General features: G+C 48.7%; 1 protein-coding gene across 1 annotated transcript in view; it reads right to left on the reverse strand.

Annotated features, from left to right (window-relative positions):
• Window positions 1-23,366, reverse strand: part of LOC119465680 (Wilms tumor protein 1-interacting protein homolog) — a 79,321-nt gene extending 55,955 nt beyond the window's left edge. The window contains exon 1 of the mRNA XM_037726189.2: window positions 21,979-23,366. Within this exon, the coding sequence (XP_037582117.1) occupies window positions 21,979-23,125 (1,147 nt within the window). The 5' untranslated portion in view covers window positions 23,126-23,366. The remainder of the gene's footprint in view (window positions 1-21,978) is intronic.
• Window positions 23,367-23,604: the final 238 nt, after the last annotated feature.

The following is a 23,604-nucleotide window of genomic DNA, read 5'->3' on the forward strand; positions in this document are numbered from 1 at the left end:
ACTCGGTGACGATTCAGTTACGTGCTTTGTCTTGCGCGTTGTATTAGTGTGTCAGTTACGTGCTTCGTCTTTCGCGTTGTGCTAGCGTGTGCAGCGTAGTGCAGCTTCCATATGCACGACGGTTGCTCATGGTCATCGACGTTGGTAGTCGTGATGGAGGAGACGTGCCACCAGGCGTCAGCGTGGGTGCATCAACGCCTAAGGGCGCTTTAGCCACAAAACACCAATAGACATTATATATCAATGTGCAATAAACATTACACTACTTCTGTGAAGACACGTTTCACTTTCGTGTTCTATACCGATTCCTATATAAGAGGGATCAACCACATTTTTTTACACATTTATGGGTGCATAAAAGGTGTAAGACTGAATCCTTGGTGGGAACCAATGAAGGTATCTTGTTTGCAGGCCTTTTCTGGCAAGTATACCATGATGATAGCTGCGACAGGCCGGCACGGAAAGTGCATTAAACTTTCAAACCTATTCTCAAATTATCTTATTAGATATTTCAGTGCGCCCAAGGCTGTCTGAATTATTGCACAGTTTTCAACGCCGTCTTTTCTCATCGCACGCTAGTTGGAGCTCGTTGTCGTGCGCTGTAATTTTTTCTTTTAGAATCCTAACGGTAGGAGTGTTACCCATGGGACAAGCCAACGCCCTTAAGGGTGTAAACATTATTAGAGTAGAAATTAGCTGCTTGGCGTTCCACCCAGCTGACCAAAGCCTCGACGACAAACACGGAGCTGTGCGGCGACAGAGCGTCGTTTTGATGTTCGTTGTCCCTCGCCTAGTCGCACTGCCAACTTTCGTCGTGCTAACGACGCCCGGTGTCAAAACTCTATATGAAGCAAAGCGGTGACTGTACGCAAGCTCGAAGACGCCTGTCAGAGAAAGGTTTGGCCGTCACTCAAAGCAGTGCGTCATACGAAGAGAGTATTGTTCGGCGTAGCCGCTCACTGTGAGGCAGACGATGCTCACGTCCGGCACTAACAAACAGGATGGAAGGAAGCATGGCGTCTTTAGGACCTGCATACTAGCTTGCAAACGCCATAGTTTATTGCTCGGTGACAGTTACTTCATCTTTATGACTGGCCAGTTTCTAATGCACATGCCAGCGTGTACTATATACGCCGAGAAACACATCCGTCAGATTTATGAAGTTCAGTACATTTGCAGATGTTTCTCTGCATATATAAACGAGGCGGCAGACCACAAGATTAGGCATCAGTGGCATCCTGCCTCGGTGTACTTCTTGTGAAGACAAACATTTCGTTTGCTATATATAGGTACCAGTTTAGGCAAAAGAGGAGCGGTCATCAGCCGACCAGACCTGTAACTGGACCTCACCACGGTGTGGCGGTTAAAGCAAACTCCAGACACGCAAAATGAAGACGCTTTTCAAAGAAATATTTTTTTGCGCTGCGAACATAGTTGACAGGTCTAGCCTTCCAAGGCCTTCCAAGTTGACAGTTTTGCTTCAGCCGTCACGCGTTCTTTCACCGGTATCCAGTCTTGCGAAAACGTTTACTGCATTTATACTTTTTGAACAGATAAGAAAAAGAAGAAAGAGTACATCGCAGTTCTCGAGTGATAAACGAAGAGGGAGCATCAGTGCAGAGCTTAGTGAAGAGCGATCGCCGAAACCGCATCTCCGTGCAACCAAATCGCGTGCATTGGCAAACCGCCAGGACGAGCGAACTTTATAGTCTAAGCACTGGTAAGACCGTGGGCAGAGTAACAGTCCACATTGGCTTTCGCCAGCCGCAGTTGACTCTCTCTGAATAACCCGTGGAGTGAACTGACCTGTTCACTCCACTTAAGGAAGTCTGCAGGACAGCCCGCAGTCGGGCAAACGGCAGTCGGGTGACCATTTGACTCGCGCATGAGACCCTCTCCACCACTGTCTGACGTAACCACGCTCTCCATTTTTTTTTGTTTTTGTCCCATATAGTACGCGTGGAACGTTGAATTTTTAGGGTGTGAAATAAGTACATCAGCCCTACAACGGTCACAGAATGTGCATTCGATAATTGAAGATTTGTGCAGCGGCTTTCGCTAAAGCCACATAAAAAGAAGCGTGCATTTCCGCCGCAAGTAACCCTGACTCCGTTGCATGGAGCGCTAATATGACCTTTTTTTAACTGCTGACACTTTAACGCACCGCTTACACAACGATCGGAATAATTATGTATATTTAACTTCTATATGCTTTTCCTGTTGAGGGATGGCGTTCAAAGGTGCACAAATTTCTATAAAAAATGCGATTTAGTAGAAAATAATGCAAAAAGAGCGGGCAGTTCTAGCGAAGCACTTACGTATACAGGGACGTAAACGTTCCCTCATCTTCGCAAAACGTCGGAGCTGCTGTGTCCGCGAGTGCGCACGTGAGTTTCGGTTCAGATCGACAAAATATCCCCAGCGCGTTATCCGGATCCGCATTATCTACTCATCACTTTTTGAGGTACTTTCAGTACTTCGTCCCGTAAGGTCCAGCGCGAAGGATAAATACGGACATACTGTCTGTCCCTTGGCTCAATCAACGCGTAGTGAAAGTGACACCCCGAAAGTGACTGATCGGGAATACGACCATCGAGGGGAGTCAACGCTCCAGTCTGCCTTGATACGCTGCCGAAAGCGTGTCTTCGGCAATCACCTTGACTGCAGGGGAGCGAAACTCAAATTAGCGAACGCGCCTTCGCCACAGAGCTCGAATGGACGAAATCGGGATATTCCTGGCCGCCACTGTGCAGCCCGAGTCAGCGAGGGCGCGTAAATTTTCCTGTCACAAAGAGTCGACCTTGCAGCTCAACATTACACCACGACGAAGCACAGATGCAGTCAGCAGACACCACAGATCGCACAGGTCGGCGTGAGATCGTGGCACGAGCCCGAGGTAAGGAGCGACGGACGCGCGACACAGGGCGAGGCCGCGCCGTGGGCAGCAACGGCGGCGACACCGTCCGCCCACGGCGCCATGCGGTACTTGTGCGGTACGGAGTACGCATTCATGAAGCGGTTTTAAAGTGGCGGCTGATGCCGCGCACCCACGCGAACGGCTTCGAACCTGTCTATGGAAGCGCGCACTCCGATGGCTTAGAAAAAAAAAAAAAAAGGGGGGGGGGGGGGGGGGGAGTTAAGGCACGAAACACGGCCGCGCGACTGCTACGCTCACGCGGGATGGCACACGATAACGGCAGCGCATTCCGTCACCCGGTGGTTCCAGGCGGCGAGCCTGCGAACGGTCACCAGAGCATGGATGACCATCGGCAGCTGTTTCTTTCGGCTACCATGAGGTTGGTCAAGTCCAGAGACCGATGGCCTCTCCGATTTCTCTCGCGTATGTGAGCGCGTCCTCGGACTATGAGCAGCTTTAACAATAAAGTTGATCTCTCTCTATCCTCGCAGCGTTGTCCGTTCTGCACAGCCGCTGCAGTAGATCCATGCATAGAGCCCGGAAGTCGAACGAACGAAAACGGCGGCTACGAGGTTATGCTGCTGAACACAAGACTGAAAGTTCGATTCCGGCCGTATTCCGATAGGTACGCAACATCAAGAAGGCCGTGTAAAGAGCACAGTCAGAAATTACTACGGAACTCTCCAGTATACAACGTCCCTCATAGCCCATGCGCTGCTCTGACATTAATATGAAACCATTAATATGAACATTGTTACGCTTTATTAAGCCTAGAAGTATCAAGCCTGCTTCGCGCAGCATTTTACTACATATAATTGTTCCTGATCAATCTCTCAAGGAACTCACCCTCCTACAGTGGCAACTCAGCGATGTTGTGCAGCTGCTATTATGCCTCAATTCCTTAGCTTTAGCGCTTCTCCCGTGTGCTTCCTGTCGTCATGTGTGTTTCACAGCGCATGCACTCATCACGATAAATTCATAAGGCGAATATATGCGAGGATTTGCATTCTAAAGCAACATATTAGTCTAATCGGGGTACCGAGTTCGGAAGGAGTGTTTTCGCACTGAAGCTCATTAAAATGCAACAAGCACGGCAGGAGCATGTCTTGCATACCTTACACTAAGAGTGACGTCAGATGAGCAAGGAAGGAGGGTGGGGGGGGGGGGGGTGAGAAGGGGAGGGTGCCGGAGACACAGCTAGCACAACTGTATCTCACGACTGGCGAATGCACTATTGCTGCAACACAGAACGCGCTTGCCTCCGTCCCCAACTTCTGCGGCCGACATACTTCCTACGTTGCTCTCATGGTGAAATGTGTTTTCTTTCTTTCTTCTTTTTCATTTGTGCAGCCCTATGAGGTTGCAAGCCAGCTTTCCAGCATTACCAGAGCTGGCGTTGTCACACAGTTGAGCCATGACACTATAGAATCACATATCATTATGCATTTGTTCACGGCGAAACAACAAAATATTACGACATGGCTAACAATAGGGCCGCTGGACTTCGAAAATAAAGTCGGACACCGCAACCCCTGCAGACCAGCTATGGAGAAAAAGTATCTGCGGAATGCAAAACGTGTCACGACGCGCTCCCCATGGGAGCGACTCGATGCGTCGACCACGAGGGGCGATTACAAAAGACGCTCGAGATTAGTGCGACAGCAGAGCGATGCTGCTCAGTGGCGGCGCGGAGATAGCGCTCCACGCAGGTCTCGATAACAAGCCGCGGTCTGCAGGGTAAACACGGGCGGCGAGTTCCGGGAACATTTCGCAGTGGTTCTTAGGGTGGCAGCGAGAAGGCGCGCGCCGTTCGCCTCTTCTCCGGACCTCAATGAGCTTGCCCGGGAAAAAAACAACGGCGACACAAAAACACGGCGCCGTGCAGCACACGCCGCGGCGAAGGAAGCGCCCGCCACCGAGGCCTTTCCATTTCCTCGTTTTCGTTTCGGAACACGGTTGCGCAAGCGTACGACAAGAAACGCGGCACAAGAGAAAACGAACTCCCGGCTAAGACGCGCGGCGAAGAGGGGGAAGAAATAAGCTACCTGGCAAACTAAGTAACCGCAACGCCACTCAAGAAATTCCGCGCGGCAGCGCAGAGGAATTCCTCCTGTGTGTGTGTGTGTGTGTGCGTGCGAGGGGGGGGGGGGGGGGGGTCGCGTGCTTTTCCCTTTCTTCGGCGACGGGTCGCGCGCTCCCGGCGAGAGAGGAGTCGGCGGCAGAAGCCCCCGGCGAGAGTCCGTGACCCAAATCCGCGGCGGCGGCGGCGCGTCCGCGACAGCTCGGACGCGGCGCGCTATTTGGCCCCGGCGAGGCTGCGCCGTTGTCCCGCATTACCGGACGTCGGTGCGACCGTCGAGTCCCGTCCGGTATTACGTGGACGCAAGGCTAGTCGCACTCGGCGGCTATACCGCTGAGTCTGAATACCGCTCCATCTAAGCGTAATGAAAAACCGGCGCTCTGGATGCCCGCGGGGAAGGGAATGAGGATAACGCGGATGGCAGCGCGAAACGGCCGCGTGGCAGGGGAAGTGCCTGGCCATCCATTCACTTCCATCCGCCTCTTGCTACTCTCTTTGTTGCTGCGATAAATTACGCACGCGGGAACTCCTGCAATGACAACTGGCAGCCTACGATAAAACAGAGCAAAGCAAAGTTGCGGGATGCGTCGAGTCTGGGACCCGAGTTTCGAACGCGCACCAATGTATACATGCTTGCACGTTCTCGAAGACTACGGTCCGGTTAATGGATGATTTCGACACGGTTCGGCCTAAACTTTACTGCACTGGTCCTGCCGCAGTTGAGTGCAAGTGACGCTTAATAACGGACTCGCCCTTCAAACGCGCCAGAATTTTCAATCACCACACGCCTGAAGGTTCGAAAATGTCATCTTATCGGCGAAATTCCTAGGTGCATACAATTTTAGCAATCACGTACGCCATCAGGGAGTAGCCAGCAATGCTTAGCTTAAACGGGCCGCCGAGTAACTGATCTCAACACAGGAAGGGAGTAGGTTAAAAAAAATAATAAAAAAAGAGACGAAAGGAAGTGAGGGGGGCACGCGCGATCAAGACAAGGCTGCACGTGACACCGAAAAGATAGGCCGTTCTAAGAACTTTGGAAGAGTAGAGCAACGTTGCCATGCGCTACTCAGAAAGGCCACGGGAAGGCCTCTGTTATCAAAGCGCTGCGCTAGCTACGTGCCTGTCTGCAGCCGTGCACGTCGCAGCGATGCCACAAAACGACGCCACGCATAACCCGAGACGCAGAGCAAGAAGCGCTGCCGCATCCAGTACAGCGCGGAAGCAGGCGCAAGACCGGGACGAAAGGCATTGTTTTGCGAGAGAGAGAGGTGTAAAGGAAAGCGGCGACATCGCGGAGCTGCAACTGACTGCGCAACAGCTAACCACCCGAGAGGTCCTCTGAGCAAAGTGCGCTGCGCCTGCGGAACCGACGCCGTTTTGTTATGTCTCGGTTGGCTGACGCACGGCAAACTCGACACCAGCTCACAGGTGCTACCAATGCCGATTGAGTGCAGTATGTGCGCCACGTGCGTTCTGGCTCCGCATCTGGCTCGAGGGAAGAGTCCAGTAACAGTACGCCTTTTCTGTGCGCACGGATGGCTGTGTCCTTCGCAAGCGTCCACGAGCCACCTGGTTCCCCATGTTTACAGGCTACGCTTTCTTTTTTTCTTCTTCTTCCCCGATTGTTTTTTTTTTTTTTTTTTTTTTTTGAGAGACACACGGGCGGCTCTTCCAATCCGCGGGAAATTCAGTGGTTGACGACAAAGCCATCGATAGTCTATCGAGAAGCCTTTACACACCACTAACGAGGATAAAGGCCCTCCACTCCCGCTAGCTCCACGAAAGACATCACGACAGAGCTGCAGGGTTACATGCACGTAAACAGGCCTCGTTGGCGCGTCGCGGTCAGGGGTATTTTCGCCGCCCATCGCGAGCTCCCGAGCTCGATTCCTAGTCGCAGCGGCCGTGTGTCAATGGCGAAGATACGACCGCCGCACTGAAGTGCCTGTTGCGACGCTCCGCGAGACCAAAAGAGGCGCTCTGGGAAGCGAAACCGCGCCAATTCGATTCGACGTCTCCTCCGCCACTGCTGAAAGCAGAGCAGGCTGGCGTCCCACAATGCGGAAGTCACGACTGCGCTCAGCCGGGCTCCGTCAAGAGTTCTCGCTGCAATCCGTCGTCGTTTCGCGGAGAAACAAAGAGCGGCGGCGCGGCAGAGGGAACCCACTCTGGTACGACGAGTGAAACTCGCTAGACCTGCTCCAGCGCTACCAGAGAAACGCCCGCTCCAACGCGAGGGAAAAAGGAAACTGCTACACATCGGCCGGTGGAACCTGCACGTAGAGATGATCCTTACGGGCGCGGAGGACAGCGTGTGCTCCTTACACCTGCGATGGCCGCCAACAGCCAGTCGCGTTGTTTCTACTAACTGCTTATTACTATTTCACTATTTCACACTAACACACCCGTCATGTGCTGTGCACGTTGAATTTAATCTTAATGGAGATAGCCAGTTATACAGACCACGCGTAATGCCGTCTGCTGGTCGCTATCAGAAAATGCTGCCGAGAAAGGAGAAAAAAAAAGTTATGGGGTCTTTAACGTGCACTTAAATCTAAGTACACGGGTGTTTTCGCATTTCGCCCATATCGAAATGCGGCCGCCGTGGCCGGGATTCGATCCCGCGACCTCGTGCTTAGCAGCCCAACAAACACCATAGCCACTAAGCAACCACGGCGGGTCCGAGAAAGAAGAAAAACTTGACTCAGGAAGGGGATCGAGAACGCACTACTTTTCGGTTGCGAGCCGGGTGTTCTAACCACATGCACCACGGCATTCTTCAAAATTAGTTTTGACGGAACACTATAGGGGCATGTTACGCAGCCTGACCCACGTGCGAAGAGGCAATTAGATGCGCCACTTTGTGTGATTCGCGGAGGACTAGAGCATGGTCGTTGCGAACAATAGAACGCTATGCGCGACAGTGGAAATGCAGGATTTCTTTGTGTGTGCAGCCAGTGCCCTCGTCTGATGAATAATAAACTTGAAACACTTGTCAAAGGGAATGTCAGTCAATGAACGCATTCTACACATCGCAATACGGTGTCAACACATTATGACACAAGCGCGCCGTCAATTACTTGTGCGAAAGCATTTATCAGAGAAAACGTGGGTTCCCTCCAGGAGTACACATGAGTGTGAGCGAGCACATAGCATGCGAAAATATTGGTGAGTGAGTACGACTGAGTACCCGCTTATTTTACCGAACTATACCCTTCAGCTTTCGCCATTACATCCCGTTCACTCTAAAAATCGAAGTTTCGTGCACCCCCATGAAGTTATTAATTATGGGCAGCCACCAGTGTGCTGCCACCGTTTCCGTAGTGAGGAGGGCGCCAAGCTCGTGCAATCAACAATGACCTCCGAGAACGACAGCGGGCGCCACCCAATCTCGGAGGCCACCTCTGATAATTATGACAAGTAGCTGCCCTATACAAAGCACATCCACCGCCATGGCAAAGTGTGCGCATGTCGTGTTCCACAGTCTCCAAACAGACGAGCAAATTGAGCCGTAAATCTTAAGGTCGGCACGTGACAGGTGCCGTCGCTCGTCGGCATGCACGAGAGGCGGTGCGTGCCTGGTCTGTTCCTGTACTTCCGGACAGGGTCGCTGCTCCAGCGGACCTTCACTACGGAATGCGATCGAAATGTCAGGAATGTGCGCTTTCGAAGGACGCAACTTGCTCAACGAGGCGTACTGAAGAGGCGCGCTGCACTGATGCCCGAGAAGAGCGAACTCCGAAACGATCGCCAGTGTGCACCGCATCCCCAAGCAGCAACGCAAACTTGCGCCCGCCATTGCATTGGCAGAAGCACGGGGCATGTACACAAAACGACCAGCGCTACACTCACGAACACAGGCTTGTTTATACGGAACGTAGATAGCAACGGACCGTTAGTTTTTACAGCCTCGCATGTTAGAAAGGGTCGTACTTAGTACGACAGCGGCGACCGTAAGCTAGATCCGCGTGTTGTTCTGCTCATAGACGGTCGTTCCGCAATGTAGCAATTGCAACATCCCTTGTGAGGAACAAACCTGCCACAAAAGAAAGCAAACACTCTTCGCCAAGAAAAGCCTGATCGCCAACTGTTCTGCGATAGGACTTAAGTGGTTACCACGTACATAGGTCAATGACGGAAAGAAAGTTCCTGATCGCTTGGCCGAGAGGAGCTGTCGCATTCACCGATTAATCTACCTCGCGAGGTCACAGAAGCGCAATACATACCGCGAACTCATTTTTCGCCTGCCCGACGACATTGCTGTTAGCAGAATGACCCTAAATGTTGAGCTCCTGCATACTCGTATCTGAGTAGCTCGCTACACCAGCGTTGACGATGTTGCACCAGCTGCGTTTCGCCACATCAGAGCAGTACCCGTACCAAAACATGTATACCGCAACTCTGCACCCATAACGTGTGTTTTCGCGGAAACTGCGATGCCGGAAACGATTTTTCAAGTTTTCTTTTTTTTTTTTCTGCCATGCATAGGAATATATTTTTTAGAAATATGGGCTTCCTGGTTTCTCACATCGTAAACTGAAACACAATAACACTGATAAAGTATTTGCCTCATCCTATAACACCCTGTAAACCGGCACGAAAACAGTGCAAAAGTTTAACTATGTGTAGTTTGTTTTTATCTGAAAACCAAAAAAGCGGTGTGGTTTTCACAGCCATTTAACCCCGCATTTGTCACTACATAAACTGTGGGCGACCTAAAAAGCGATGCTGTCACAGAACATGGCGCCATTGTTGATCGGTACACGATGTATTTACAGCTGTCCTCGCAATGGGCAATGCACTAAAAACAAATTGATGGTGCAGCAAGCTTTGCGTTATGACGCCTCGAAAACAACGTCGGAACGATTAAATACGAACTGATGTTGGAAGCTCCGAATCCCGGCGGAGAAGCGCTGCCCTTTCTAGGAGCACGAGTCTGAACTAGCGGTAAGTTCAAGAGATTATCTCATCTCATAAACGGGACGAGTATAAATCGGGGTAACGTGATTCGCGATGATGAATGCTTTCTGATAGCACTGTAGTTCCGGTGACAAAGCCAATATCGTTTTGTACGGATGCGCCAGCAGGCAGTGCGAGAAGAAGCCGCGGGGGACACGCAGGCGGGTCGCGGATGAATATATACTCCAGTTATAGCGTTCCTCATTGGCTGATGCTGTCTGTAGCTTCCCCGGAATTGAAGGAAACTCAATAAAGAAAGAGAGGGAGCACAGTCACACTACTTCCGTCAGAACGACGGCTTTTCGCAAATGATACAGGAAAAAAAAAAAAAAAAACTATAACGCTTCAACACAACCAGCCAGTCGTGTTTAAACGTACATGTTCAGTTACCGCAATAGCGGGACTACAGGGACTACGTTTGTGCACAGCTTTCTATACCCCCCCCCCCCCTTTGCATACTCTTATCACAGTAGCTCGCTACAACAGCGTTGACTTGCGTTGATTAATTAGCGTTGACAAAATTTCCGCGCGCCTGGGCGCTCGAGGCACTTTGAGTATGTTCGCGGGCTCCTTTCACGCTCGGAAAAAACACTTTTATGTAGCGCGTATTGAGTGACAGAAAGCGGTATCGGGAGTTTTTCATGTTGCTCTCCAACTTTCTCGTTGACTCTTTTCATATAATTATAACATTTGAGAAGCTGATTAATTAACTAAGACTACTTATGTAATTAGGCGGAATTTCAAAAATAATCAGAGTATCTCCAAGCGACGACAAACACCTTGGTTCTGTCCAGCCACGTGGCATTTGCATATTTTTAAAGTTCGCCTCAAGTTACGAGGGACACCCTATACATTGCGGAGTCTGGTAGACTCCTAACTACTGTCCACAGTAACTGAGTTAAGGAAATAGAAGGGTCACTGGAGTCACTGTTTATTTATTAATACTATTCTTTTAACTATTGCCTCCCCTCTCAGGCGATTGCTCTAGCCTGCGGAGAGTAACTCTTTTAATAAACAACGCAAAGCCCGCACCTACTCGTTAAAAATTAACGCCCAGAACAGGTCGGCGCTCACAAGGAAACGAAAGCCGAGCAGCTTCACACGCGCGCTTTCAGCGACATCTCTTCGAGGAAAGCTGTTGTTTCTGTTTTCTCCCCCAGAGCGCACGAGCAACAACAGCAATCGCAGCGACGCCAAAAGGAGCAGGGCGCCCGCGGGGACGGCCATGGAAGCTCCGCTGGCTGGCGCACGCCCCTTGCGTGGCACAATGGCAACTGAATAACGGAAGAGAGAAACGGCTGCGCCGCGACCTTGCTGCCAGCGTCATTCAGCTGTCCAGCTGAGCTGTCTTACGCGCGCACTCAGCAAGGGCAAGCAAGGAAAAAAAGAAAAATGAAAAAGAAAACGATCGCGTGCGCCCAGCTCGCTGGCTGTCTCAGGAAGCGTGCACGCGATTTGAGCGCGGGCAAGACGGGGTTTCTTTACGTACGGCTGCAGTGCGCGCGGTGCGTTTTATCCAACGGTGAGCCATTACATGGGTTTCGCCGCCATTCGCGAACGGGACACACCGGATCGACCTAACACGTGAATTGAGGACCAGAGTAAAGAATACGAGCGAGTTGGCCAATGCACCAAACACACGTGTGGCCACAGCTGACAGCAGCTTGCCCCACGGAGTGCCGACGCCGATCGTCACGGACGGTAGACACACAGAAGTTCACCGTTAGGGGCCGAGAACGCACGACGGAATAATTTCGCCTGGCTACAGATTAAGGTCGCAGTGGTTGTGAAATAACCACTTACCGAGGAACTTCTAGCGTCCTTCTGGCTGCGGCCTTCTATAGCGTGGCATTCAACGTGATCCGGGCGAACGCCAAATAATAATAATAATAATAATAATAATAATAATAATAATAATAATAATAATAATAATAATAATAATAATGAAAAAATTCTACAGCATCCGCACGACGCTGCTGGCTCTGTGCTATTAAAAATTAAATTATGGGGTTTTACGAGCCAAAACCACGATCTGATTATGGGGCACACCGGAAATTTGGACCCCCTGGGGTTCTTTAACGTGCTGCTAAATCTAAGTACACGGGTGTTTTCGCATTTCGCCCCCATCGAAATGCGGCCGCCGCGACCTCGTGCTCAGCAGCCCAACACCATGGCCACTGAGCAACCACGGCGGGTGGCGCTGTGCTATAGGAGCAGCATGCTCAGTCGGAATACGGTAAAATTTGTTTCAATTAACTGGCGCAGGTAGTCAAAACTTCTTAAACTAGTTTCGCTGATCAATGCAAAGGACACTCTACCAACGGTATAGTGTCTAACGCAGAGAGAACGGGAGGAGGAGATGAAAGAGCACCGCACCTCCTGCGCGTCGCGAACTGAGGACGCGACATGCGACATGTTTGTGTATAGCGATTGGCTAAACATGCTATAGCCCCGAGATTTCGCGTTGGTGTTCAGCTGCCGAGCACGAAATTGCGCCTTCGATTGACGGCGGCCGCATTACGATGGAGGTGGGAAGCGAAATGCGAACAAGATCGCGTTCCGCGCTACGTTAAAGAAACCTAAATGGTCTAAATTAATATAGGCCAAATTGTAGCTTTGGGATGTAAAACCATATACAGACATGCCGACGTTAAAGCTTGAAAAATACTGCAGCCAAAGCCCAAAAATACAAAATGTTTGTTTGAAATACTAAACATTGCTTTGGATAATTTAGTGAATTAATTCACAGCTTTTTGTTGTGTGGGAACGCTGTAAACAGTCTCACTGCTTTCTTTCACGGCTAGAATGATGTGCGCCACATACGAAGTATTCGTGAAGTTTATTCATGAAATATTCACATAACAGCGCACGAAAATATGGTTGCCGCTATACACGTGTTCGGTTGAGTGGGATGGCGTTGCTGCGGGCATGCGTCTGAATAATCGAGGAGGTCCGCAAACTCCGGGTCGGAAAATCGGTCGGCGACTGTATTTGAATTAAAAAAAAAAAAATAGATTCTACCCTAAACGGCCCGCAAATAGAAAATAGTAAAACCACAAGCGCCCTACGGACGATCTTAAAGAAGCTCTAAAATCAGGGCATTTTCAGATATAATCGTAATAGTTGGCACCTAGATATACATATACTATACGATTTAGCGTGGGTGCTTTAATCCGCGCCAGTTTCACAGACAAGATGCAAGCGTGTATACGAAAACGTGTTCTACCGCATTTTTGTGGTGATGCCTTCCGCTCGATTCTATGCCACTCTTATCATCCACCGTTACGGATGGCTGATCCAATTGATAACGCGGGCGGAGCGTCGCTCTGACCACCGACAAAGTGCAAAAATCGCGAAAAAGAATAGCATCGGAAAAGGCATCGCTACGAAATCGCAGCCTAGTCCGGATTTCAATTTACGCAGCTATGCAAACGAACGTCGAAATAACTTGAGACATAGTAGATACGCCACGTGTTTGAATGCACATAAAAAAAATTAACCACGCGGAGACATTTTTGACACCACCACATAATCAGACGCCAAAGCATGACATCCGACATCATCGTGTCACGTTCTCTGCGGCACCAATGTTCCGCTCCTAGGATGGAGCGAAACCAACCAACCAAAGGGCCCCTGACGTGTGCACAAATTTTACCGATCGAACAAATGTGTCAACATTGCTGAAATTGGCAAATCTGATATGAGAACTCCCCAAAACATTCGTTTTCTACGGCATTCACGACTTTAGCAGTTCCATGATGTCCGGGTCTCGGCAGCCAACGGCTCACCATATACTCCACAAGAGATTACGAAGCTGCGCCCTCTTCTTCGTCCCCCCATCAGGGCTTTCATTTGCAGATTTGCTCAGACTGCTGCCTTTAACAACACGGCTACTGTTCCCACGAAGCCGATAAGGATGGCGAGGGTTGCACAGTGGCAGCGCTTCCAGCTGCTGCAAGCGTCGTTGCGGGCCTGACCGTGGTACCATGTTTCAGGCCGTGCGGCCGTTTACAATGGCGAACTGCGCGGTGCTTTAGTATAAAACTACACTTAAATGGAAGCCCCGCGACAAAAAATGCTACTAATGTCAGCTTCTCATCGATTACAAAGGTCGTCACGAAACAATGTAAAAGGACTGAAGATATCATTGCGCCAAATGGAGCAGATTGGTTACTGCAGCCTATGCACCTGTACAGTTCTTGCCGGCGAAAGATTTCGCTCGAAAAAATGACAGTGACGTGCCTTGTAACAACGATATCAAACATGTTCTTAGGGGGTGGGCAGCGCTACCCGGACGAAGGAAGTAGACGATATACGAGTCCTTCATCCGGGTAGCGCTGCCCACCCCCTAAGAACATGTTCAATTACCAACTTGCCCAGCTTGCTGTGTTAATTCAACTATACCGAAACGCGATCATTTACATTTCAATTAGGCTAGGCTCCAGTGCACGGGCAGAATTTTTCCCGAGTGACGCCACTAACAAGTCGAATATGTCAACAGGGCAGTGTTTGCGTCTGCCGTTTCTGCAAACATATGCTGCAGGAATGCGATAAACCAGACAGCCGCTGTCATCGCAGTGAGGAAATTGTTACATGCAATTTGCCCTGTACTCGTGCAAGCCTCAGCAACACATTACACAGGCCAGCATACCGACGACGACGTGGCAGCTGGTTTATATATGTACAGTTATTGCCACCTACTGTCTAGTTAAAAATAATTGCGCGCCTCCAGCGCCTTTGTCGTTCTTGCGTCATGAAACTCGTGGTATGCTCGATGTAACTCTTTTTGTCAGTGACGTCCACACGCGGCAATAGCCTCACGTCGCCGACCACCATCGGTGTCGTAATCGCAGAAGCCGAAGCCTCCGAACCTCTCCAAGTACTGGCGATTTACTGCGCCGCGCAGGTCACGGGCATAAGCTGTGAGAGGCATGACATGTGGAACGCAGCAAAAACTATAGCTACATCGAAGCACACGGCTGCTGTTCATTAGCCGTGACTGTCACTGCCAAGCTCTGCGCACCGAGATCGCGGATCTCAAACATGGCGAGTGCCACAGCGCCCATAACGAACGACGTAGAGTGCAACGTTCCCTCATGAGAGCGGCACGAAAGGTTACGAAAAAAAAAAAAAAAACACGAATTACAGACATTATAAGTATAGCAGCGGCGACGCATGCAGACCCGGAAGAGCCCACACACCACACATAAACGTGTTGAACGAACTGACAGCGAACTTCTAGAACTACATGCATAACTTAGGTTAAGCGCAAGAGAGCACGTAGGACGACATAAGGGGATGAAGACACAGCCCTTCTGTCGTGCTCTCTTGCGCTTAACCTCAGTTATACAGTACCAACTAGCCCACCAGCTATTCTCTTGAAGTACATGCATAATTTCTTTGAATAACTTGTGTAACCACAGTCTTAGACAAACGAAAACGTGACATTTTGAGAGGGGCTCCTGTCATTGCGTGAACCGGAGAGACAAAGGCACGCGTCTTTAAATGCACGATGCTCAGTTCGGACGCTCAAGCCGCAGCACGCTCGAACGAGACGCGTGTCAACCGAAGTCGGAGAAACGCTTTCGACAACGGAACAGGTCGGCAGTTGTGAAATATGTGAGACAGAAAGAGGTGTTTTGTTGTCTCTACTTATGGGGCTGAAGTCAGTGTGGTCACGCAAGTGTTCCCACCATCTAGGCGATGGTGGGAGCACTTTGCAAGTTTATCACTGCTAAAACGAATCCGCAGGAAGCCCCACAAAAATCAAGCTGATGATTTTATGCGTACAATACACTTCTGAGCCTGCAACACTCCATTTTGGCACTAAAGACGAGATGTCCGTACACACAGCACAGGTGGCAGGATGCGTGTAAACCGAGGTTATGTTTACCATTCATTCAAGCGAATGCGGAGCGCAGCGGGGGAAGAAAGACGCCAGGAGGAAAGCCGAGACGAGGGTGCAGCGGAACCATGAGGCGGAAAGCGGAGGAGGGGGGGTATGGCGAAGAGGCGAGAGGAAAAGCGTAGTGCGGCGACGATGGCTACGAGATGGCGCCAGAGTAGCGCGCGTCGTCTGGGAGGTCTGTCGGCGGCGGCTGCTGCGAATCGCGCCCACGCGTTGGCTCCCGCGATCTCCAGATTAGCGAGGCAGTCGCGCCACACTTTCGCTCCGTTTGCAACGCGCCGCACGAGACGGATTGTCCGCGCCAGCCATCGCGAAATGAAAACACCGTATAGAGCTGCGCTCCAATTTCGCATATTAAGTAGCATCGTAATCGGGGGTGAATTTTTCTTGCACGGAGCTTCAACAAATTATGTTAAATAGACACGCAAGATGGAGCGAGTATCAAGAAAGCGTGATTTAAATTAGCTTTTCACGTGAATGCAGCAGAATTCCAAAGGGAACAAACTCGTGTACCCAAAAGCTAGCTTCGCCGTCAAGGAAACGTTTCCGGATCAGGTCGAACTCTTTCACGACTACGAAGTTTGCTTTATGAGGGAACCAGTTGGTTCACCGTATAGGAAGAAATTTTCAACAACGAAGGTTGTGTCTGGAGAAGCTATGCTAAAGAGGCAAACTATTCTTTTCAAAATCTCTCAGCACATAGTTAGATCGACTCGATGTTCCTGAGGCGTTAAACTACAGTGCCATCGCGGTGTGGTACGTTTGACAGGCGTCAACTTGGCAAGCCCGGTTAGGACAGACCGGCCAAACACGACAGTCACTCTAAAGCACGCACAGTTTCACACCAAGCATATCATGAAAATACGGCAGTAATCAACACTACCTAGACTGCAGTCATGCAACCACGTGAGCATGCTCGAAAGGGTGAAAGGTAGAATTATGTGCAGCGCCACCTATGCAATATAAGTGTAGCTTTAGGCCATGGCCGGCTTCTCGCATGTAGATTGCCCAATGCGGGGGTCACGGCCATGACATTTTCCATACATCCGTCCATAGAGATACTACAGCGTGATACGCTTCGGCAAGAAGCCGCCTTTGGCAGACATTACACTCTAGACACCATAAAACAAGCGGAAAGGCGGCGGTGTGCACACGTGTCGCTCATTGAAGATTTATACGTTGCGTCATGAAATAAAGAAAAGTTCGTTCCATTTTCCGCAGACATTTAGAGCATTTGGAAAGCTGCTCAACTAAACCGACCCGAGCGGCGCTTGCGCTTCCCAATGCAACCAATCAAACAGCGCCGTATCGGGCGCAACACGATATCCGAACAGGCGACGCGCCGCAAGTATGTAATGTGGAAAGAATTGCAAACTCGCCGCCACAGAATTTCGCCACAAGGCCGGGCCGTTATCGGCCATCCACCGATTTCCCGACACGCGCGGCGTCAAGGAGCACTCGATGGGGTTCAACCACACGCGATGCGGCAAGTCTATCATCGCTGGACACAGTACACGGGCTTTCTCCAGAGTATAAGTCGCTGCTGTTAGTAGTCTACCAGGTGCTACTGTCACAAACAACATTGCCCTTCCTGGAACGCTTTGAATCGAATCTGTGTTCGCATGTTTTATGACATCATTGCCTTTCAGTTTTTAACCACTTCACACTTACAAGAGAGATATCCCACTGAACTGCATTAAAAATTTAATTCTGGGGTTTTATGTGGCGAAACCACTATCTGATTATGAGGCACGCCATAGCTCCGAATTAATTTTGACCACCTGGGCTTCTTTAAAGTACTCCCAATGCATCTGAACCTCATTAACGCTAATTGCAGTTGCAATGGAAGTTAGGCACGAAGTGGCTACCAAAGTACGTAAAGATTATGAGACAAAGAGATGTTAATATCAGCTCTGTATGCACATGTCCTACATCATAACCCATAATGCAAGGTCAGTTATACTGTACTTCCTTAACTAGTTCAGGAGATTACCAACTTTGCAACGTGGGCATCGCCATTTGTTTTGAATGATGCACTAGTGGGGTATGCAATACAGCACTTATGCAGGAGGTGCTGGGCCAGTTCTGCACCACCATGGAACTAGTACTGAGCTGGCAGGCCTAGCTCACTGTGCAAAGCAAATTGAACAGAACTGAAATTTATGCTCAGAATGTCCACAATTTTTTTTTTCTGTATGTGCTCCACCAGAACATCTAATCTAGTCTTCATTTTACAAATGAAATGCTTTGTGATAAAGCAATGACACCAAATGCCAACTACAGTGACAGCAAAAGCTGTGCCTTTGCATGCGTTTTTTTTTTTTTTTCATTAGCCCACATGTGCCTCAAGAGCCACAGTCTTCTATAGCATTGTGCATGGTGATGGCTCCAGCAAGAAAAACAAGGCGTCAGTAGTACCTGCTACAGATGTAACTAGCAATCAACATGAACTCTTTTCTTACCATTGAAAATGTGATCATCTTCAATTACCTTAGGCTTTATTGTTTTAGTTCAAGAAATATTAGTTCCAGCATATACTGGGATACATTTAATTGTAGCTTAAACGATGGTGCTTTGAATGGATGCAGAGAACTAGCTACTCAAAACTTTTTTCCATAAAAAATTTCAAGCACCATAAAGTGTGTTGACAAATAATTTATAATTCCTGATTCGTTTGAAAAGTACCGTGTAAAGGTCACTTTTGATGATAGCTCCTATAGAAGTTATAGTTTTTGCAACATTTTAATGCAACAAATATTGAAAAATCTGATCAAAAATATGTACAGTCTTAAATTCATACAGTGGATGGTGTTGCTTGTAAAAAATTTACAAAATCAAAGTTTTGCAGAGTGCCAAAAGTCAATCAACCAAACTGATTGATTTTCTATGGCCACGGTGGGAAAGAGTTTTTCAGCATTATACGCACTGAGCCCACAAGCGAGCGGTCATTTTATACATTGACATAATTGGCCAAATTCAAGTCCACTGTAGGACGAAGACCTCTCCAAGCAATTTCTATTTATCTTAATCCCGTATCAGCTGACTCTATCCGACTCTGGCAAATTTCTTGATCCCACGACTCCATCTAACCTTCAACTACGCTTGATTGCGTTTCTCTTCCCTTGGCATCCATTCTGTTACTCTAATAGCCCGCCAGCTATCTGTTGTATGCATCACATGAACTAGAGTTGGATAGGTCATGTGACCTACCTAAATTGTGGGATTTGATGTCCTAAAGCTACAAAGTGTGTTATGAGGGACACTGGATTAATTTTGACCACTTGAGATTCTTTAATATGCACCTAAATCTAAAGTACACAAGCACTTTTGCATTTCACCCCCCATCTTATCCAACTATACATCTTCATCTACCTCAGCTAGAACATCAGCTATCCACATTTGCTCGGTAATCCATGCTGCTGCTTCCTAACTTCTAAGTTGACATTCACAATAAGTGAATGCCTACATAATATGTAACACTGGATTGGATGCACATGCAGAATGTGGCAGAATATTCATGCGAGTAGCGCTGCCTCAAACACTGTCATCAGTATGGTAAACGCCAATGCAAGCAGATTTCTTATATGAATATGATGCTTCAATCTAAAGCATTAAGCGTGCATTCTTTTTTTTTTTTTTTCTGACACATAAACCTTTTTCTTCCTATCACAATGGCAAGATGAAGTGCAGGACTTTGTGGTACCAGGATAAAGCTCAGGTGGCAAAAGGAATACTCTCACACTTACAAGATGAGTAAAAGGGCCAGAGTGCAGGCTAGTGTGAAAAATAAGACCGGTTAAGAAAATAGCTCACAGCCTGTGTTACATGAATGGCCACTTGCCGATACATCTGTAATAAATAAGGCTTGGCTATTTGCTAACATATAAGAATAAATCAGAACTCTGTGTAAATGCTGAAATAGAAATGGCAAATAATAAAAATGACACAAGACCTGCAGCAGCTATAAGCACACCACACACAATTTTAGGTTGCATTCAGCCCAAATTCACCACTGCGATACTTGGAAATGACAGCGCTTGTGAACATGTCATTCTGATGTGCAGTGCTAAGTTCAAAACTTCATTTCCACAGAAAATGTCCATAAGTGTACTTGACAGGATGATTCCTTAAAAATGTGCCCATGGCATATGAATGCAATCACTCATGATGAATGAGATTCAAAGTAGCTAATGACATCAGCAATTTAGGCATTGACAAACAATACTGTCCTCTTCTCAGCAACTTATTGACAGAAAACTGAAAAGTTTATTAACTAGATTGTTCAGTATCACCTGGATGGTAGGAGCACTTGCATAACCACACTGACTTCAGCTCCATAAGAGGAGACAACAAGACGTATCTTTTTGTCTGACATATTTCTCATTTGAATGTGAGTAGGTACAGAAAATAGTGTAAAAATGTGGTGTACACCTTTTCTGATTATGCTTTGCATAACTATAACTTAAAGGCAGGAATGTGTGCATAAGGAATATTCACAGCAAGTTTATGCATACAGCAATAAGAACTTTGCAAAAGTTTGAGGCAGCCACTTGGGTACTTATGACAAGAATGCAAAGTGAAAACTATAGTTGGCAGAGCAGGGAGTGCCATCACTGATCAAGTCAGAAGTTTTGGCGAAGAATAGACCCATACCAATCAGAAAACATATAGACAGTTCTTGGTCAGTCAGGATAAACACCAATAATAAATGACTAGTGAGCTTTTTCCCTGGCTACCATGAGCCTCTTAAGCATTTATTTTCCAGATATATTACAGTCTAATATATATATATATATATATATATATATATATATATATATATATAGATAGATAGATAGATAGATAGATATAATTAGCTGCTCCCTGCACTGGGTGGCAGGCTTGCAGGCGCTCATGTGCAACTATCTTGACTATCTGCTTTGACTAGCACGCCACCGAGTGCAGACTCGCTCTTGAGCAAAATAAATTACAAATTACAATAAGTTGACGTACTCTGAAGAGGTACCTATCTTTGTTATAACAATCACAGAACCAGATGGTATTGTGTTTTGATCACATGAAAAGCTGCTTATTTTTACTGCAGTTTCATAAGAAAAGCAGGAAAAGTAGGTACTGTGAACAGAATGTATGTCTGAGTTACACTAAACTGACAGCCAGAGATGGAAAATCTGAGGTCTAATAAACTAGAACGTAAACTTAAAAAATCTGTTCTTGTTGAAATTTGCAAATCATAACAATGAAGCATATGAAATGTAAATAAACATGTACACTGAACTATGCAATTTTTAAGATGTATACGCTCATGAATCAAGAATCAAAGGGAAAGCTAGAACAAACAGTGCTAGTAAGCATTGCAGACCTCTCAATATTACACACCATTTGCATGCAGCATCCAAATCTTTCCGAGAGACAGCAATGTGTAGGCAATAAAACAATGCCAAGCCACAACAGCTGTGCCAGAACATTCCTACAAACTGCATATTTGCAGCAAGTGCAGTGTGACTGCCCTATAATGCACGATAGGCATTTTAAGCTGTGTTTCGTGAACACCTGTGGAGGAGCTACCTACGCTCGTGTGCTCTTTTGTATAAAGTTTATTCTCTCTCTCAGTGACAGAATACTTAAAAACATCAAAGCTACGAAATCTTCAGCATTAACTCCACGCATCTAACAAATTTATGTTGCGAGGAATGCCAGAGAGCCTTCTGAAAAGTTTGCCAAGGGAGGCCAAATGCATTTCTAAAAAAAAAAAAAAAAAAAAAAAAATTTATAAGCCCCCCCCCCCCCCCCCCAAGAGTATTTATGTTCTTTTACTACAAATTGCGGCGAGTAGAATTCGAAGAGAGCAACGTTTTTCTAGCTTGGCGAAAATTACCACAAAAATTTGCATGGGTGACAGGAGTGGTAGGTTAACAACATTAAAACAGTAGACAAGGTGCTGTTACAGAGCACATTGTCTGCTGCAAGGACCAATTGCCTCAGCGGCTAGCAGAAACGTTTCACGTTCGAGAACCGAGTAAATAATGCAGCATGCCCAGTGACAACCGAGGCCCTGAAGTCAGTGAGCACGCGCCGTCCATGCTCCGAATAAAATGACCCGGGGTCACTCACCGAAAAACTCTCCCTCCGGCGGGTTCTGCTCGAGCTCGTCTTCGATCTGGCGCATGAGGGCCTCGATCTTCTTCTCGGCCTCCGTGGGACCCTTGGGCCGCGGCGGGGTCACGTTGTACGGCAGCAGCGTCTTGGTGTTGAGCGTGTTGGGCTTGTAACCCGGGTAAGGGGGCGGCGGCGGGAGCGCCTGCGGCGGCACTTGCGGACAGGCGGCCTGGGGGCTGCGCGCTGCAAGTCCCGCAATGCTGTCACACGGCTGGCTCCGCATCTGGAGGGCCTGCTGCTGCCTGCCGATCGGGTACGAGCAAGACAAGCTGTTGCTGCTGCCGGTCGTCGAGTACCGCACGCTCGAGGCGTACGAGGACGGTTTCTGAGCACACGGTCTGACCAGTCCGTTGCGCTGCAACGACGAACCGTCCAGGTTGGCGTAGATGGGATACTCGGGAGGGGGCTTCGCGTGCGGGTACGGCGGCGGTTCGCAGTGGCTAGCCCGCGGGCTCGGTGGCTTCGAGTCTTGTGAACTGAGCGACGATCGTGGGCTCTGCAAGGCAGCCACGTTCTCGTAGATGGGCGCAGCGCCGGCGGAACTGTTCGAATGCTGAGAGTCACGGCTCGACGAACTGACGCTGCTACGCGGACTCGAATGAGCGCTATCCGGCAATCGTGTTTTGCAAGCAACCCATCGCGCATAGTCGGTCGGCGGCGGCACTCCACTTGCTGCTTCGGTGCAAGGTGCTTTGGGCGTCGCGAACTTAGAGGCGGCAATTACGCTAGCACGGTCAATCCTGGCGTATACTGGCAACTCTTTGCCGTCGGCTAGGCTCTCGATTGCGCCCAAAGCACGCCTGCTGGATGGCAGGTACCGTCGAGGACTACCAAGCACATCCGCCGAAGCGTAGCTGCCCGCAGAGGTGGCCGCCCGAGAGAGAATGCGCCCATAGTCGTGATCTGCCGCCAGTGCAAAGTCCGGGTAAGACTTACTGTTCAGATTAGCATATATTTCTCGCTTTTTCTCGAAATCCTCGCCAGCCGAAGTGTCCGTACGCTTCGGCGTCGCAGCCGTCAAATGGTCCCTGGACGGCACTTCGAAGAGACTCAGATCTTGCAATATCCGAGTCGCGTCGCTCGCCAGCTCGTCGTCGTACATTGTTGCCTCGTTCGTCCGTTGGCCACTTTAACTCGTACGCCACCACGAAAAATAATGAAGTTGCGATCTTGGTAGACACCGCCGTCCCACAGATGCAATAAAAAAAACAGAGCACTGCAAGATTACATGCTTCCACATGCACACCTGCCAAAAGGCAGGTCACTAACTTTCACCATTCTTCTTCCTTGCGTCTCTCTGTCGGCCGCGTACGAGCGCAACCAGCGGAACACCGCCGGGTATGACGTCACAACAAAAGCGTTTTGCCCAGAGACGCGATACCTACGAGCTCGCAGGTAGTCCGCAATGTATCATCATTACGTTCCTTACTTAAGCAACATGAACATTCAGTATAATCATATAAACTAGTGCCACAACCTTCTGTAAACTTTTGTCGAAACTGAAGTGATGAACCTATGACTGAAATATCTACCATAAACTGTATCCATCCGCCGCCAGGACAGACCGCTAATGAAAAAAAA

The sequence above is a fragment of the Dermacentor silvarum genome, chromosome 1, assembly GCF_013339745.2.
Source record: "Dermacentor silvarum isolate Dsil-2018 chromosome 1, BIME_Dsil_1.4, whole genome shotgun sequence".
Classification (NCBI taxonomy): domain Eukaryota; kingdom Metazoa; phylum Arthropoda; class Arachnida; order Ixodida; family Ixodidae; genus Dermacentor; species Dermacentor silvarum.